The following is a 19786-nucleotide window of genomic DNA, read 5'->3' as shown; positions in this document are numbered from 1 at the left end:
AAGCACACATTACCATCAGAATTACAGCCTGCCTGCTTAGCTCAGTAGTGAGAGCACAGATCTACTGATCATTGGGTTCCATCCCCAGGCAAGGTGTAATGTTCTCTTTGACATTTGGTAAAAGCCATTGTGTCTGAAATCATTCATCCTCCACATGTGATTTATTTGGAGAAGTGCCAGTTACTTCTGAAGAACAGGATTGTACTGTACAGAATCCAAGAACATTGGTTGAAATGCTGAAAATGGTTTATTAACCACTTTGACCTTGAAACTGAAAACAGAAAAAACACTTAATATCTGTAGAAAGCTTTTTAACTTCAAAAAATTATTGCATGCAGTCAGCAAATGACTCTCATGTGTTTGGGGTCAGTTGGTCAAAGATCAAGGTCATAGTGACCTTGAAAAATTTAAATGGTCTCTAATCAATGTTTTGAGCACTTTTGTACTTAGGAACTTTAAATTTCAGTGGATGATTGGCTATGGTAGGAAAACAACTCCTATTGTTTTTTGGGTCAGTTCTACAAGGTTAAGGTCATAGTGACCTTGAAATTCTAATTGTAATCAATTACAGGAAAACCTATCAGAAAAAAAATGATTGCTTGTATTCAGTTGTTTTGGGGTCATTTGGACAAAGGTCATAGCATGCAATGTTAGATACTAAGATCTTGTTAAATTTCATATGCTCCATGTATTGTAAATATTGTTTATCACATGTAAAATGATAAATTTCAGACAGTTATATGCCCTCATAAACTACCAGGGTCAGAGAGGATATTTCCACTCCCCATCAACTGTACACATCTGAAAATAGCTAGACCAAAAGTGAAAATTAACAAGGAACTCATGAGGTATATAAATTCTTTCATTTGTATCTTGGCATTCTCAAAATACAATGTTATCTCAGTTGACAACATGTTTGAGGAGAAAATACCTCAATACAAAGGTAGAATCTACCTTTTCCAACTACACAAATTTTATAGTGAGACCTCTCAAGAGCAGTAAATTTTAGTCGTTCAAGCAATGAGATGAGTACTAGACTATGAACCTAGAGGTTACAGGTTCACTCATCAGATAGAGCACTAGACTATCAACCTTGAGGTTGCAAGTTCACATGGCAGATAGAGCCCTAGACTATGAGCCTTTAAGGTTGCAATTTCATGTGGCAGATAGAGCCCTATACTATGAGCTCTTGAGGTTGCAAGTTCATGTGGCAGATAGAGCACTAGACTATGAAAAAATTGAGGTTGTAAGTTCACATGGCAGATAGAGCCCTAGACTATGAGCCCTTGAGGTTGCAAGTTCATGTGGCAGATAGAGCACTAGACTATGAAAAAATTGAGGTTGTAAGTTCACATGGCAGATAGAGCCCTAGACTATGAGCCCTTGAGGTTGCAAGTTCATGTGGCAGATAGAGCACTAGACTATGAAAAAATTGAGGTTGTAAGTTCACATGTCAGATAGAGCCCTATACTATGAGCCCTTGAGGTTGCAAGTTCATGTGGCAGATAGAGCACTAGACTATGAAAAAATTGAGGTTGTAAGTTCACATGTCAGATAGAGCGCTAGACTATGAGCCCTTGAGGTTGCAAGTTCACATGGCAGATAGAGCCCAAGACTATGAACCCTTGAGGTTGCAAGTTCAAGTGGCAGATAGAGCCCTAGACTATGAGCCCTTGAGGTTGCAAGTTTGCGTGGCAGATAGAGCCCTGGACTATGAGCTAGCGGTTGTAAGTTTTCTCAGTATGTAGAGCACTAGACTACGAAATAGATGTAGCAAGTTTTTTTACCAGTGGGGATGGGCAAAATTATTCTCTGTGATGTTGACAGTTTTGCAGAATATGATTTGGCCTTCACCTCTGAGTCATGTGGAGATGTGTTAACTATCTTCCATTATTTTAATGAAATAATGCTGAAAAATGGCTTTAAAACCAGTCAAACACGTAAATACAGTGTAACTTCCGAAAACCGGACCTTCTGAAAACCGGAAACCTTTGAAAACCGCACGGAACTCAAGGTCCCGTATTTTTCTGTTCTTATTTCTATATATTTTTAACTTCTGAAGACCGGAACTTCCGAATTCTGAAAACCGGACGATTTTTGAAGCACCGTTTATATTTTAACACTAGAATTGACTTCCGAAAACCGAACAGCAAAATATTTGCTAGATTAAAAGTGTCACCTGATAATCTAAAAATGCTGTCAACATGTTCTTTTGTTTATCTGTTAGTGGCGCACGTTTATTTTGACACGCTATATAATTAATATATTAATTTATAATTAAATTTTAATGAATGCTAGTATTAAAGTTATGTTGTTTCTTTTTATATTTGTTATTTATGTATCTATTACCCTTAATGTTTCTAATTAATTAATTAATTTCTTTGTATGAAATTGTAAAATTAAAAGGATAATAATCTCCTGTAAGAAAACATAACTCTTGTGCATCACGTCCACTTTGCCCACAAACTTTATAACTTCTGAATTCCGGAAACTTCCGAAAACTGAACTTTTAGGCTGGCCCTAAGGTCGTTCGGTTTTCGGAAGTTACACTGTACCTGTCTTATGGCAGAATCTTGATTAAACTTTAATGATCATAATACTGCTTGGTATCATTATGGTCTTTTATGTTTATTGCGTTACCATTCTGTAACCAGGAGATTGTTTTATGCTAATATAGATATATCAAATAAATACAAACTTGAGTGTATGAAAACTTTACTTTTTTTAATTAGCTGTCAAGAGCACAAAGTGCTTTTCAGGTAGCTTAACAGAGCACAAAGTTCAAGGGGTGAGGTATTGTGATCATTCATTGTCCATCCTACATACATGTACATACATTTAACTGTTTTCTTCAGTCAACATCTAGGGGCCTCCATGACCGAGTGATTAAGGTCGCTGACTTCAAATCACTTGCCCCTCATCGATGTGGATTTCAGCCTCACTCAGGGCGTTGAATTCTTCATTTGAGGAAGCCATCCAGCTGACTTACAGAAGGTCGGTGGTTCTACTGAGGTGCCCGCTTGTAATGAAATAATGCATGGAGGGGCACCTGGGATATTCCTGCACCATCAAAGCTGGAAAGTTACCATATGTTCTATAATTGTGTCGATGCAACTTTAAACCCAACAAAAACAAATCAGTCAATATCTCTTCTGAAACTGTTTACAGGAAAGTGATGAAACTTAGTCTGGACATTTCCACCTTCTCAAGGGTTGGTGACTGTCTTCCAAAACTGTTCAGACTTTTCTGATTCATCAAGAGGTTGCAGTCACTTTTCTCTGTATGTTTATGATGGAAACATAAAATATCGTCTTGCTAGAAACTGCTCCCAGAATTTAAAATAATTTTACCCAAATGTTCCACAGGCAGGACTAGTTTATCCTAAATTTCTGCAGGCAGTTTTCATATTTATTTGGCAGAAATGTTTCTGAGCTGTGAAGCTCTGGCGAGCGATAAAGGGCCTTCATGGCTCTCTTGTTTTATATTTGTAGAAGGCAGTACTTCTGTTATTTAAAAGGAGATATATTACTAGTCCTGTTTTTTTCCGTACTGTATGCTTGCAATAGAAGGATCAAAAGCTCTATAAACAGTTTTGATTTAACACATCATTATTAATTTTTCTAAGAAATTAGAGGCTTTAAGCATGTTACATTCTCAACTTAAATTTTATGGTGTCTTGTTGGAGATTTAGAGAAGTCTGTTTGTATGTTATAGTCATATCCCAGCTAATAATTTTAAATAAAAGCAAAATGGTGAGTAATTGCAAGTTTCAAATTTTCAGGGAGTTGATGAAACAGGACGAGGAAGAAGTGACCTTTGACCTTCCAGGTTCCCTTGGCAACAAGCTAGACATTAGTAGGGAACACAGTTTACGAGCTCTTTCTGGGTCTATGATGTCACCAGACTCCAGCAGAGATGGTACCAGTGTCACTGGCAGTGAAAGCCATCTGGTAAACTTTTTTACATCAAATGAAGAAAAATGTTGTTAGGGTTAGAATATGTATATTTTGAGAAAGTTGTAGAAACAATCAAACTTCTAACAAAAGTGAGTGAATCCTCAACTTTTATAAGAAATATTGTTAGTACGTTATTTATTTATAACAAAAAGAGTCCTAAATTAAATCCAATCCATAGCTTTGAAAATTTATAGATGCTTCTTAAAATAGTACACCGTCAGAGAAATGAAAAAGTCACTGCTGATCTAGAATCAGTTTTAGAGGAATGGCATATTTTGAACCTGTCTCTTAAACCATTTAAAATGTACTTTCAACAAGTTGTTTTGTTTGTGTCTAGCCTATATACATGTACATGTATATTGGGGAGACAAAAATGGTAGTGATTTTTAGAGAGAACAATACTTTAAGGTAGTTCTTCACCTTTGATAATCTGGACATTATGACGTGACAATGTGTATGGCAACATTACCTTTTTTTCTAAAGATAAAAAAAAGTGAGAACAGAAATGTTGACATGTGAAATAATTCCAAATAATGTTCAGTTTCACTAGAAATTTGCAGATCTCTTAAATCCTGGGCAGATATCTTGGAAACACTGACACACATTTTATTTTATTATATAACAGACAACTTGATTAACAGTATTATCATGAAAAGAATCATTAAAAACTACAGTATAGTAAAATTTCTATTTGCAGAACTGCCATTTTTTGTAGTCTCTTATCATAAAATCTTGTGAAAGATCCAAATTTTTCAAGCAAAAAATCAAGCTTGGGACCCTATCATTTTTATTGCAGGTTTTCTAAACATATTCTGAAGTTTTAAAAAAAATCAGTGTTTCATCAAATTCTACATTGTAGAAAAGTTTTTTATTCGAATAAGCAGAACTACCTTAATAACAGTTTAAAAATATTTACTACTAGTTTATACGCTTACCAAACGCAAAACATGGAGATAAATTATTTATCATTGTTAATATAACCTGGATATTTTGCCATTTCTCAGCTATTACGTATGAAGGTGAGTTGTTATCACTGTGTGAGCATGATAGACTGCATCTTGCAAAAAAAAAAAAAAAAAACATTTTAAAAGTTATATACAAGTGAATGTATGGCATCTTTTCTCCTATTTAGTTTTATATGGATAAAAGCAGATGTACTTGTGTGTTGATGAGTGTTTTTAAGTGTACTAGGAATATAGAACTTGTTTATTGCACATACACTTAGTTGTTGTTCTATTGTTACTTTATAGAGAATTATGCATGTTGTTACAACTACTGTAAAAAATTATAATCTGTTATGTTACCTCATGCTTGCAACCTCAATAGTTACCAAACTTTGGATGAGTTTTACCTGAGACTTTGGATACTATTGTCTGTGGTACTTCTTTTACTAGCTCGCCCGCTTAGCTCAGTAGGGAGAGCGCAGATCTACAGATCGCAGGGGCGCGAGTTCAAGCCCTGGGCGAGGCATATGTTCTCTGTGACAATTTGATAAAAGACATTGTGTCTGAAATCATTTGTCCTCCACCTCTGATTCATGTGGGGAAGTTGGCGTAGAACAGGTTTGTACTGGTGCAGAATCCATGGAACACTGGTTAGGTTAACTGCCCGCCATTACATAACTGAAATACTGTAGAAAAACGGCATTAAACCCAAAACAACCAACCAACTTCCTTTACTTTCAAGTGAAATAATCTTGTATGTAATTGTAAATACAAACTGAGAGATAGATTTATCTATGAATTTTGTTCTGTTACTTGCTTACCTGGAGGGGAAAGACAAGGTTATCCGGATAGGAGATCACCTTCTCTTTTCTCTTGGGAAATGATAAGCTACAGCACTTGGATTTTCATTCCTTTGGGTTTGGGAAAGCCCTGTCTTACATGGGCAGTCATATAAGATCCTTATATACTTATATGAGTCACTAAATTAGCATTGTTTATATATTTATTTAGAAACTTCGATATTTTTGAAGTCTTTTAAAGTCTGAAAAGTTTTGCTTGATACTTGATCATTTTCCTTGGAAATGATGAATTTTAGGAATGTGTTACACCTATAAAGTGTATCTGCATATCTGAGTTCTCTGTTTATGCTGTTTCATGATAAAATTTTTACTTGTAGAGATACAGTCTGCTTAACATGTATGATGACTACAAACAGAGAACAAATCTAGAGAGGAACATTCCTCGTCCACTGTCTCAGGTAAGTTTTAGATGGGTTACTAACAGAGTAGATACCAGACATTGTTTCACAATTTTGATGTAACAAAATGTTAATGTGGATGTGTGGCAGAAATTTGTAACAACTAAGAAGAAATGGGTGTGAACCATACTGATTTCACTATTTATGATTGCAGAAATTAAACAGTATTCTGTAACAAAATAGGGGAACATAGAAGTAGGAAATCCATCCTTTCATCCATCACACTTGGTGTCTGTGCCATTACTATGCCATACATCAAGGGGTTTTAGAATTACTTGGCACAAATGTTGCCCATAATGACTCGAAGTACGGCGTACAAAACCCAGATCCAAGGTCAAGGTAACACTTACTTGTCAAATGTTTGCATGGTCTGTTTTTTGTCTGGTCTATAACTCTAACATTCAGGGATTTAAATATTTCATGGCACAAATGTTTCCTATCATGAAATAACTCATCATGCGCAAGACCCAGACCCCTACTTGGCATTCAAGTCATTTGACACAGACAGTCACCATAATGAAATGATGTATTGCAATACAAAATCCAAATCCCTAGCTCAAAGGACAAGGTTAAACTTAGAATAGTTCAAATCTGTGACTCTTAGTTACCTCCCCTGACAGTTTGTCCATAGAGTCATTTGCTACAGCTTTTAAAAATTGGCGTAATCAAGATACTTCAGTCTTTGAGACATGATTGCTCAAACAGTGATGATTTAATGGCAAAAAGAAACAATATTTCTAAATTGCAAATTTGCTTTTATGCTTTGTTTTGTGTAATACCACGTTATGCCATGTCGTGAGCACTTCGGAGTACATGTACCTGAAAAAAAGTTACTCACTGACTTTTTTAGGGACTTTGTACTGTCTTGCAATGTGTTTTACGAAAAAATATCCCTAGGCATGGGATTTTGATAATTTGGTTATGATTTCTTGTTACCATATAAACATAGGTGCAACCTGTAATGATTGTAAAACTGTTTGTGATCCATTGTGACTGTTGATATATTGATGTAACTTGTTTTGCCAGTAAAAATAAGTGTCTGACTCTGACCTATAATACATGAACTGCCTTTGTAGCCAAGTGGAGCGCCTACTTCGAGTGCGGGAGGTTGTGGGTTCGATCCCTGGCTGCGTTATACCAAAGACGTAAAAAATGGCACTAGTTTCTTCCTCGCTTGGCGCTCAGCATTAAGAGGATAGTGCAAGGCCTGGTCAGCCCGGCATCAGTATAATTTGGCTGGGTGGGCTATGATGTCACATGTCTACACCATGATATTCCAGTGAGGCAGCTCTATAAAGTTGGGCATTGTGCTTACTGCTACAAGTAGACACTGTCATTTATATGACTGAAAAAATTGTTGAAAAGATGTTAAACCCAAACACAAACACACTGACCTATAATAGTATAGTATTTTAGCTATTATGAGTGGAATTTTTTTTTTCATTGATATTCAGGACCGTTGTCTCTCTGTTATGGAACAATTCTGGACATATGTGATCTGGGAAGATGATAATGGTAAGGAGGAAGATATACACAATTCTACCATTGTAAGTATAGATAACGCAACTTTTATTTTATTTTCATTGTGAGTATAGGAAGCAACAAGACCAAGACCAAGACCCATCACTCTGATAAGCATATTGACAGAATTATGGCCCTGTTAGAAAATTTGAGTTTCTTGGTTAAATTTGTTTGTTTAGGTCACCTTTTCTTAAAAACTATAAGAGCCGCAGCTTTGAAACTTCGCACACTTGTTTGTCATCATTAGGGGACTATGTAGGTCAAAAAACATAACTCTAACCTGCATTTTGTCAAAATTATGGCCCTCCTTATACATAGAAAATCTGAACTATAACTCTTTTCTTACATATTGTCCAGCACTCGCAGACGAATGATGGCAGCCTTAGGCGGTGCTCTTGTTTATAGATGTACTTCAACTACATTTATTTTCTAGAACTTTCCAAACAGAATTGAAGTCCAGTATTTTAATTAATCTTAAAAAATTAAGATCTACTTGTAGCCTAGAAAATATGATTACTGTAACATATATATAATTTGAAAATTAAATTTTAATTAAAAACATGGAACCTGGAAATCTTGTTCTTCTGTTATTACAGGATAAATTATACAAATACATGGAGGAGAGATATATGGTGAAGGACATCATGTACTTATGTAACCATGATTTTATCTCAGGTGTTGTTGAGTACTCGGAACAGGACAAGGTAAGATAAATTTTGATGCTGTCAGTTTTATCACAACAAGGTTTTTTCTTTTTTGTCTATCTCCAGACACATCTTTATGATATGGTTGGGTATTACATATCAGTTCACCTTTCCATTTAAATGAAGCAGTAAAGGAAGACATGTGCTTTTACTGAAAGCAGTCTCTAGTTGTTATATTAGTTTGAATTGAGAAAAAAGACATGTACTGATACCTACACTGCTCATACTTCAAACTTTTTAAACTAAATCTAAGTTATTGTACCCCCCGACAACAAAGTTGTAAGGGGGGGTATACTGGTTTCAGGTTGTCTGTCTATCCATCCGTCTGTCTGTCTGTCCGTAGACACAATCTTATGCGCACCAACTCTCCTCATCCCCTTGACACAATTTAATGAAACTTCACAAAAGTGATCAGTAACAACAGTAGTTGTGCATGATGCATGTTAGGTTCTTTCAGAATGTTTTTTTGCAGAGTTATGGGACTTTGCTTTTTGTTACTATACTATATACATAGACACAATCTTGTACGCACCAACTCTCCTCATCCCCTTGTCACAATTTAATGAAACTTCACACAAGTGTTCAGTAACAACAGTAGCTGTGCATGGTGCTTTTGAAGTTCTTTCAGAAAAAAAATTGCAGAGTTACCGGACTTTGATTTTTGTTACTATACTACATACATATAGTCTGCATATTCAATCTTGTGCGCACCAACTCTCCTGATCCCTGCGACACAAATTAATGAAACTTCACAAAAGTGATCAGTAACAACAGTAGTTGTGCATGATACACATTAGGTTCTTTAAGAAAAAAATTCTACACAGTTATGGGACTTTGTTTTTTGTTAATATACTATATACATACAGTCTGCATATGCAATCTTGTGCGCACCTAATCTCCCGAACCCTTGCACACAATTTAATAAAACTTCACACAACTGATCAGTACCAACCTTGTGCATGGTGCATGTTACGTTCTTTTAGATAGATATTCTGCAGAGTTATGGGACTTTGTTTTTTGTTACTATACTATATAAATAGACACAATCTTGTGCGCACCAACTCTCCTCATCCCCTTAACACAATTTAATGAAACTTCACACAAGAGATCAGTAACAACGGTAGTTGTGCATGGTGCATGTTAGGTTCTTTCAGAAAAAAAAATTGCAGAGTTACGGGACTTTGATTTTTGTTACTATACTATATACATACAGTCTGCATATGTAATCTTGTGCGCGCATAATCCCCTGAACCCATGCACACAATTTTATGAAACTTAATACAAGTGATCAGTAGTAACCCTAGTTGTGCATGGTGTATGTTAGGTTCTTTCAGAAAAAAATTCTGCACAGTTATGGGACTTTGTTTTTTGTTAATATACTATATACATACAGTCTGCATATGCAATCTTGTGCGCACCTAATCTCCCGAACCCTTGCACACAATTTAATAAAACTTCACACAAGTGATCAGTACCAACCTACTTGTGCATGGTGCATGTTACGTTCTTTTAGATAAATATTCTGCAGAGTTATGGGACTTTGTTTTTTGTTACTATACTATATACATGTACATAGAGTCTTTATACTTACAGTCCACATAATTATGCAGTCTTGTGTGCGTCAAATTGCAATGTACTATGTCAGTGCATGCGGGGGTACATTCATTACCTTGAGTGATAGCTCTAGTTTGCTGTTGATTTAAGTAAAATATTTCAATTGTTTTCACTTACAGGTTATACAACTGTTCGGTCATGTATTGGTTGGTAATTTAGAAGGTGCATGTTTCCGATACATGATGTTACTATGTGACTTTATCTGTGCTGTTGACTGGAAGGAAGTTGAAGATTTCAGGGCATTTGCTGCAGTTGTCTACCCTTTCCTTGGGGTATGTATGTTTTCATTTTAAATTTACCAAGTATCTGTTTTCCATCTGTTTAGACTAACTAAATTAAATGTTAATTTCACTTGATTACTGCTTTCTAGATTTCAGACAAGTATTTGCGCAATGGTGTGGGTCTGTGAAAACCATGGTCAGAAACTGCTGTCACAGGGATTCAAACACATGACCTCTGACTCGGAAGTCTAAGTCTATGCCCTGCACTTTTCTAAAAGTATATAGTGAAACCAGTGGTGTATCTTTGTTGCATTTAACATGAGATTCCTAAGGATTAGGGACTATTATTAGCTCATCTGATTTTTTGAAAAAAAATGATGAGTTATTGTCATCACTTGAGCGGTTGTTGGCGTCGGCGTCTGCGTTGGCGTTGCCTGGTTAAGTTTTATGTTTAGGTCAGCTTTTCTCCTAAACTATCAAAGCTATTGCTTGAAACTTGGAGTACTTGTTCACCATCATAAGCTGACCCTGTATAGCAAGAAACATAACTCCATCTTGCTTTTTGCAAGATTTATGGCCCCTTTTGTACTTAGAAAATATCAGATTTCTTGGTTAAGTTTTATGTTTAGGTCAACTTTTCTCCTAAACTATCAAAGCTATTGCTTTGAAACTTGGAATACTTGTTCACCATCATAAGCAGACCCTGTACATCAAGAAACATAACTCCATCTTGCTTTTTGCAAGATTTATTGCCCCTTTTGGACTTAGAAAATCAGTTTTCTTGGTTAAGATTTATGTTTAGGTCAGCTTTTATCCTAAACTATCAAAGCTATTGCTTTAAAACTTGCAACACTTGTTCACCATCCTAAGTTGACCCTGTACAGCAAGAAATATAACTCTGTCCTGCTTTTTGCAAGATTTATGGCCCCTTTTGGACTTAGAAAATATCAGATTTCTTGGTTAAGTTTTATGTTTAGGTCAACTTTTTCTCTTAAACTATCAAAGCTATTGCTTTGAAACTTGCAACACTTGTTCACCATCATAAGCTGACCCTGTACAGCAAGCAACATAACTCCATCCTGCTTTTTGCAATAATTATTGCCCCTTTTGGACTTAGAAAATCATTTTCTTGGTTGAATATTATGTTTAAGTCAACTTTTCTCATAAACTATCAAAGCTATTGCTTTAAAACTTGCAACAGTTTTTCACCATCATAAGTGGACACTGTACATCAAGAAACATAACTCTATCCTGCTTTTTGCAAGAATGATGGCCCTTTTTATACTTAGAAAATCATGGGTAGGACAATATTTCTATTACACAAAAAAAATCAGATGAGCGTCAGCACCCGCAAGGCGGTGCTCTTGTTTTAAAATATGTTGTTAAGGAACTAAGTTGTTGAAAAAGTAGTTTGTTGCTACGCTTGTGTTTCAAGGAACGCAGTTAAAAAGAACTAAAAACAACTCCAAAAAACTTCATGAAAGTGGATAGAACAAGTCCTATCTATTGTCTGTTTGTCAACTGCATCTCTTCCAAACATTCTTATATTTACACATGTAGCACTTTGATGACTGTATAAAACACTGCAGATTACGTCAAATACTTCCTTTCAGCAATACTTTCTGTGTTTACATTTTATTATGATAAAATTTCAGGAAGATGATTTAGAGACGTTACAGATGAGTTATACCTCATACAGTGAAAACAAGATCTCTAAAACCATGGTTACACAGTTCATAATTCATCTTGTACTCAAATACCGGGAACCAAGATTCCAAGATGTAAGTTTTAGTGTTTTTCTTATACCCAGTTACATGGAACCAATATTCCAGCATGTATGTTTTAGGATATTTCATGTACATGGACACTTAATTTTTAGAAGTCACTTAGAATAGGAAATGGGCCCAATATCGCAAAATGTAAGCAACTGTCTTTTATACATTTGTTCTTGCATTAGTTATACACAAATTGGCTTTGAAGTCAATGTTCATTTAGTTCTTACTGACAGTGTGGTTTCAGAGTTGAATACAATGAAGCTTAGTATCTCAAACCCGCTTTATCCTAAGTTTCAGTTATCTGGAAGACATGTAAAGTTCCAGCAGAATGCCTTCCATAAATATATGTATTTTGAACCTGTAAATTCTCATTAAATGTACTGCAGCTGGAGTTCTGTTAGAAGGAGTTTCAACTCGCATCAGTCAAGGTCCTATATTTTTACCTCACAATATGTCGAAATGAAAAATACAGTTTCATCCGACCAAAAGAGGTTGCAACATTAAGGCATAACCATATATTGTTGATATTCACTCTTTGCTTTTTTTGAATATGATCAGATTTTGTAATCATTTATGATCATTGATTGCATGTTTTAACAAGTGGATTTAATTGCTTTTGATGTATGATAAATTTCTTCTTTTGAATCAATAAGTGACACATACTTAACAGTCCGACAGTAAGTTCTTCTTAATTTGAGTGTAACTGACTAAGATTTCATAGAAATGAATGGACAAACTCTGTGACTCTGTAACTTTGTAGCATGGCAACATTTTTTCATAAAAGCAAATGCTCTTTTATATAGTTGTTCACATATGGAATAATAATTAAGAAACATTTGATATACTTTCAGATGGAGCATAGACTGATGCCGTTCCAGTCACCAGACAGTAAACAACCCTCCATGTCAGAGAAAGAGTTTAAGGAGGCAATAGATAACATTCTGCCGCTAACCAATGATAAACTCAGGAGAAGACTTTTCTTCGAGTCGGAGAAAATGATGCGGAAAGAAGGGCTTACAAACAGTGTACCAGTTATGAGGCTGGCTCGTATCCTTATGTTTTGTTTTTATTTTCTTTACCTACTGTTTGGACATCTTAGACAGATGAAACGTTCACAAAAGTATTCTGATAACCCTTATCCTGCTAAATTTCTATAATAAACTAGTCCATCCTTCAATTAGGACAGTACCTCTAACTGTTACAAGGGGTGCTTACTGACTGAATAGTGAACAGTGCAGATCATAATCAGACTGCATGGATATGCAGGCTGATCTTGATCTACACTGGTCGCAAAAGCAGAATCAATCGTGTCCAGCATGATAAGAGTTAATTCAGTTAAGAGAAAACTAAGTACTGTTAAAGCACATATCTTTGCTGTGTCAAAATTAGCGAATTTGAAATATTGAGTATTTTCTAGAGGTTTGATATTCACAATTGGTAAAATGGGTTTTCCTGCTTTTTCGGCTTTTTAATAAGTATAAGTATCTATAGACAGGTATGTTGACTGCTTATCAATGATACTAGTGCCATAAAGATGATTGCTATTAATAATGGATGCTTAACACCTCCAATTATATTGTATTGTACTATGTATTTCAAAGGAAGACAGTGTAGCTCCTTAAGTTTGTTACTTACATTTAAGCAACATTTTATATTGTCACTTTCTGTATGTTCTATTAGAGATTTATTAAAGGGACAAAAAGACCCATTACATAGACTAAAATCCCTAGTAAAAATACATTTTAATGTTATTATAAAATTTTGTAATTACCTCCCTTTACTATAAAAGTATTGAAAAAGCTGAGTATTTCTGTAGGAATAACGCATGTTTTTCATGTTATAACATCTGCAGAATCTTGAGGGTTACTAGGTTTTGGCACCAACAATTCCTGAGGGATTCTGAAGATGTTATAATGCGAAATGAACATGTGCTAAAAGCTATTCTAGCATAAATGCATAAAAACTGATATTGTACTATTTTATTGACCTGTCAAAATGCATATTAATTACATGGTCGGTGCACAGAATATTTAATCTTCGGTTGATTTTCGGTACATTCCGTACAGTGTACGGAAAGTAACCTGCAATTAAAATGGTTTATATTTAAAGCGTGTATACCGAGGTTTGATAGTCGCGATAGCTCAGTGGTCACTGTCAGTAGCATGAAACCTCAAGCTCTTAAGATCGAATCCGTGCAGTATCTGTATTTTTTTTCACAAACACTTTGTACAAGTACATTTTATCTAATATTTCCTCCATTATATTTTTACAACTACTTTTTTTTTTATTTTTATCTCTTTTTTTAATTTCTTTTCTTTAATATCATTTTTATTCACGGATTATTTCAGTATATTACAATTTCATAGATATTAATCAAAACAAGCTATATTCATGATTCAGTTTCGATCGCTATAATTTCAGTACGAAACACATTTAAACGTGAAGCCCGTGAATTTTGATTTTCATGTGTCCCTTTGTAATCTAAAACATATAAACCAGTAAACAATTAAAAATGAAAATAAAAAATGTTCTCACTTATGGGCTCGAACCAGCAACTTCCCGCATAAAAGCCATGTGTTGTAACCACTGAGACATCGGTACGAACGACAAATAAGGGTTTCACTTACAATACTAATAATGGCATTTAGACACTTAACCAAAGTTTATTCCCGTAAAACATACGGATGGCACCGAAGTTGGGCCGAATATTATAATATCGAACGCACAGAGCGTATAATGTATGCACATTTGACAGGTTAAAAGATTAGCACAATAACAGACATATTATTCCTCAGTGTCATTAAATTTCCATGAAATGCTCTGGAATGTCTATGTTGTTTTTTTATGTTGATGTCATTTAAGTTTTGCCATGGAACGCGCATGAATAAAAGGTTACATAATTTTAACAGCACATGAGTCCGAGAATCTCTCAGTTAACACGTTTAAGTGTCTCCTGTTAAAACACCCCAAAAAAGTGACAACAACAGTTTTATGCTAGATTACAATTTCAATATAATTTTTAGTTTTTCATTTGCATTTGATAGATAATGGGATATTTCAACAACCTAAATGAAAAAAGCAGTTTGAAACTGTGTGTAGCTCTTGAATTCATTAATTTCAATCTGTCTTAAGGTTGGTTGTGCAACCAAGATAGGCAAGGGGAGGTAATAATAATTTACAAACCGATATTTTGGTTAAATATGTGATTGTTAACTTAAAACTTCAGCAAATATGATGCAAGAGTCCTCATATTCATATATTTCCCTAGGCTAAGTATATTTCTCAAATCAGTAAAATTACCATGATAGGAATGTCAAACCTACCATGTATTAAAGACCCACCACAACCTAGTGACTATTTGAACTTCAAATATATTGTTGTCACTGTAAATTTGTAGCTAAAACTTTTCTTTCTCAATTTTTCGATGCAAATAGTGTGCTATGTTACAAAAGAATACAGTTACTCTGATGTGTCTTTAAGCACTCAAAGGCCCAATAAATTACTGTAGAAAGTCAGATGTTGAAGTTTTGAGCAAATCAATCTTTTGGCCCAAATCTGATAAATAACCTTTAATAAAGTAGTTTTTATGCCCCCGAAGGGAGGCATATAGTTTTTGAACCGTCTGTCCATCTGTCGGTCTGTCAGTCTGTCCGCAATTTTCGTGTCCGGTCCATATCTTTGTCATCGATGGATGGATTTTCAAATAACTTGGCATGAATGTGGACCACAGTAAGACGACTTGTCGCGCGCAAGACCCAGGTCCATAGCTCAAAGGTCAAGGTCACACTTAGACATTAAAGGATAGTGCATTGATGGGCGTGTCCGGTCCATATCTTTGTCATCCATGGATGGATTTTCAAATAACTTGGCATGAATGTGAACCACAGTAAGACGACGTGTCGCACGCAAGACCCAGGTCCGTAGCTCAAAGGTCAGGTTCACACTTAGACGTTAAAGGATAGTGCATTGATGGGCGTGTCCGGTCCATATCTTTGTCATCCATGGATGGATTTTCAAATAACTTGGCATGAATGTGTACCACAGTAAGACGATGTGTCGCGGGCAAGACCCAGGTCCGTAGCTCAAAGGTCAAGGTCACACTTAGACGTTAAAGGATAGTGCATTGATGGGCGTGTCCGGTCCATATCTTTGTCATCCATGGATGGATTTTCAAATAACTTGGCATGAATGTGTACCACAGTAAGACGACGTGTCGCGCGCAAGACCCAGGTCCGTAGTTCAAAGGTCAAGGTCACACTTAGACGTTAAAGGTCATTTTTCATGATAGTGCATTGATGGGCGTGTCCGGTCCATATCTCTGTCATTCATGCATGGATTTTAAAATAACTATGCATGAATGTGTGGCACAGTTAGACGACGTGTCGTGCGCAAGACCCAGCTCCGTAGGTCAAAGGTCTTAAACTCTAACATCAGCCATAACTATTCATTCAAAGTGCCATCGGGGGCATGTGTCATCCTATGGAGACAGCTCTTGTTTCATCTAACATAGATAGTCAATAGAAGGCCTGTCCCCGTTTGTAGTTTATGTAAAAACTTATTGCCACTTGAGCCAAGACATGAGAAATATTTACGTCTCCAGCATCCAGTCTAAGCCAGTACTGCTGGAAATGGTACAGATTTAAGTAAATCATCCAGTTCTGAACATTAGTCAGGATATCAGCAGCGAGCAGGGATCAAACCCAGATCACTAGCATTCTTGTCCAACTGCTGAGCCACTGACTTCTTCCTTCAATCCTGTAATAATACGACTTGCAGGACATCCTTGTAACTACATTATACTGCAAACTGCTGTGTTCTGAATGTGTTGCAGTTGACTGAATGAGGAAGATGTGGCTTGTACTCTCATTTCTAGTTTCAGATCTACAATACCTTTGAAGCATTGTTTTAGAAATTTATAATTATGTGCAGTATGAGAGAAATTTTGTAGTTGTCAGTACAATCTTTAACCGTTAAACAGAAATTGCGAGCTACCTGGGTTTACTGCAGATTACTAATATTGTACGAGAGACAATCAATGTAAGGATTCAGGAATGGAGAGCAAGACCGAGCAGTTCCGGCTCAGCCCGGGTGCTACAGGATCACGAGTCCCAGATTCTCCATGATGAAGATCATCAGCTGATTACGATGTCAAAGGTCAAACAGCTGTCAACCAATATCTCCAGGTTTGTGCTAGCCATTAATTATGTATGAGCTATTATAAACCTGAAATATTTGCCCATAAATTGTCAAGAGCCATTGATTTAGTTATAAGATTTGCTAACACAGCAGTCAATATAGGTAATAAATTACAATATTCATAGGTTGAAAAGGCATACTTGATTCGGTATAACTATTCTTAAACTTCAAGATAATATAGAATCAGCCCTCATTTAATTGTATGCAACTTTCTGCATAACTCAGACTCAGAAGCTAGCATGCATGCCCTTGCTTCAAGATGGGCTAGCTGATTGAAGGAAAATGTGTGAAAAAAAGATATGAAAGAAAATAGTGAAAAACCACATAAATTTTACAAATAGTGCTTGCACTGTTGCAACCATTCATGAGAAATTGAAAGTTTGCAGTGTACAATAACCTTAAAACACAATACCGGTATTATAGCATCATATATATTCTTGGGGGACTAATTTTCACTAATTTTATGGTTGCATCATTCAACGAAACTAGATACCAACAAGGAAATATGATTTCCATTCATTCTATTTTCAAAATTCAGAAATGAAAACTTTATATCCCCACAAATATGCTGTTTTGGTGACAATCAGAATTTTCACATTCGTGAAATTAAACGCTTTCACGGTATTTATCAAATCTTGACCCTTATCCTGCTAAATTTCTATAATGAACTTGTCCATTTCTATAATGAACTTGTCCATCTTCCAATTTGGACAGTACTATTAGCTGTTAAAAGGGGTGCTTACCAAAAAAAGATACAGACTGAATGGGGAACAGTGCAGGTCATGATCAGACTGATGTGCAGGCTTATCATGATCTGCACTGGTCACATAGGCAGAATCAATTGAGCATAAAGGTTATTGAGAAAACTGTGACAGTATCTCAATGGTACTGTCTAATCAGGCTAATGATTAAAAGTAAGATAAATCTTTGTCAACAAACAAGTCACATTTGACATGGAATCTATATATAGATTTATTCAGCATAAACCACTTTAAACAGCTTTCATGTTCTTTATACAAAGATAATGATCTGTACTGATATCAAGAGCTTGCATGACATATTAAATCAGTGGCTTTTATGAGAATTTGTATTCACAATGGATTTTTTCTTCTTTCCAGACGAATCAAATTGCGCCAAGAGAGATACGATATGGGAGATGAGCAGTCGGATTGGTGAAGTATGATATAGGAGGCAGACAGTCGAACTTCGAAAGTGTTCCATTTTCAGATATATTGTCTTAAAATCAGCTTCTGAAATTACAAGAACTTCAAACTTCTACTGTGTAAAGTTAATGCAGTATGGAAGCATTGGAAGATATAATTATTTTATGTACCGCCAGCTTTTACAAGAAAGAATAAACAAATTAGTGGTTTGTAAAAATATTGATCAAAACGTCTTATTTTTACCAGTTAATGCATTATATTGATTGTCTGTTCATTTCAATACTTTTCTGATGATTAAAGTTCATGCATGTTTCAGTGATACCCATTCTGAATTCCAGTTAACCCTTAGCCTGCTGCGGGCGAATTTAACAGCCTTTGCAAACAGCTTGGAACCAGATCAGACGCCGATTAAATCGGCGTCTGATCAGGTTCCAAGCTGTTTGCTACTCTGACAATATTTCTTCCAATTTTGGAGTAAATTGAATGAACTTAACAATTTTAGCAGACGACATTTCAGGCAGACGACAATTTACCTAGCATGCTAAAGGTTAAGTATTGTACAGTAACCAGCTGTATAATTATTGTTATATATTGACAGTCATGAAATTTATTACTGTTAACAATTTTTGACATGCAAGTTAAGGTAAAAAAAAAAGTATCCGTTTGTTGACGATAAAATGTTAAGATGAAAATCACATTTTTTGTGAATAAATTGAGAGTAAGGAATTTCCATGCTGGAGACACCATCGAAGTTAAGAAATAATTTATATTGACATATATTTCCTATTTTCTGCGGCTCCTTTTTCTTCTTCATGATTATGTTGCCCTGTTAAAACAACATTTTTGTCTAAAGAAGTTTCTATAATAGTTTTAGCAAAATATTTAAGCTGTTAAAAAAGATGTTATAACTAGGTAACATGTACACATCGAATTTTATTGAATTGAATACATTGTTGCGTTTCTGTACACTGAGAGAATTATTTTAATCATTTTGTTATGTTAATATATCATATCTTTATTGCTATCAGTTTTTGATAAAACTTTTATGTGAAAATTTTATGACTTTTAATTCATACAATATAGTTCAGTGTTGCAGTTGCCGACACAGAATGATTCATTATTCTGGGACCAGTCTATTTTCCCATTTAGCGCTTTATACATTTATGCATTTTGTGATAAACTTATACAGCAAAAAATGTGATTAAGTGAAACCCTTTTTATTTTGGAAAACTTATTTATATTTTTCTTTCTGTTTTGTTGTATTTGACATGCATATGACACTCTAGTGTTTATGTATAAAAATTAATAAAGACAATTTGTTATATGTATTTTCTTGTAACTTTAGCCTGCTGGCGGTAAGTGATTCTGCCTTTGCGACAAGTGCAGATCCATGCAGGCTGATCTTGGTCTGCACTGTTCGCTTTCAGTCAGTGA

General features: G+C 35.3%; 1 protein-coding gene across 4 annotated transcripts in view; it reads left to right on the top strand.

The window, feature by feature from the left end:
* The window catches only part of LOC123546637 (uncharacterized), a 34974-nt gene extending 15300 nt beyond the window's left edge, over positions 1 to 19674 (top strand). For 2 of the 4 annotated variants that reach the window (XM_045333081.2, XM_045333079.2), the window contains 11 exons: positions 733 to 848; positions 3782 to 3950; positions 4961 to 4975; positions 6078 to 6158; positions 7613 to 7705; positions 8276 to 8383; positions 10117 to 10269; positions 11874 to 11999; positions 12845 to 13040; positions 16972 to 17176; positions 18308 to 19674. In XM_045333081.2, the coding sequence (XP_045189016.1) occupies positions 733 to 848; positions 3782 to 3950; positions 4961 to 4975; positions 6078 to 6158; positions 7613 to 7705; positions 8276 to 8383; positions 10117 to 10269; positions 11874 to 11999; positions 12845 to 13040; positions 16972 to 17176; positions 18308 to 18365 (1320 nt within the window). In that variant the 3' untranslated portion in view covers positions 18366 to 19674. The remainder of the gene's footprint in view (positions 1 to 732; positions 849 to 3781; positions 3951 to 4960; positions 4976 to 6077; positions 6159 to 7612; positions 7706 to 8275; positions 8384 to 10116; positions 10270 to 11873; positions 12000 to 12844; positions 13041 to 16971; positions 17177 to 18307) is intronic. The other 2 variants (XR_008372345.1, XM_045333080.2) reach the window with 2 other exon arrangements.
* The last annotated feature ends 112 nt before the right edge of the window (positions 19675 to 19786 follow it).

Source organism: Mercenaria mercenaria, chromosome 9 (assembly GCF_021730395.1).
Source record: "Mercenaria mercenaria strain notata chromosome 9, MADL_Memer_1, whole genome shotgun sequence".
NCBI lineage: Eukaryota > Metazoa > Mollusca > Bivalvia > Venerida > Veneridae > Mercenaria > Mercenaria mercenaria.
Note: the sequence above shows the minus strand (reverse complement) of the source record. Positions and strands in the feature narration are given on the sequence as shown.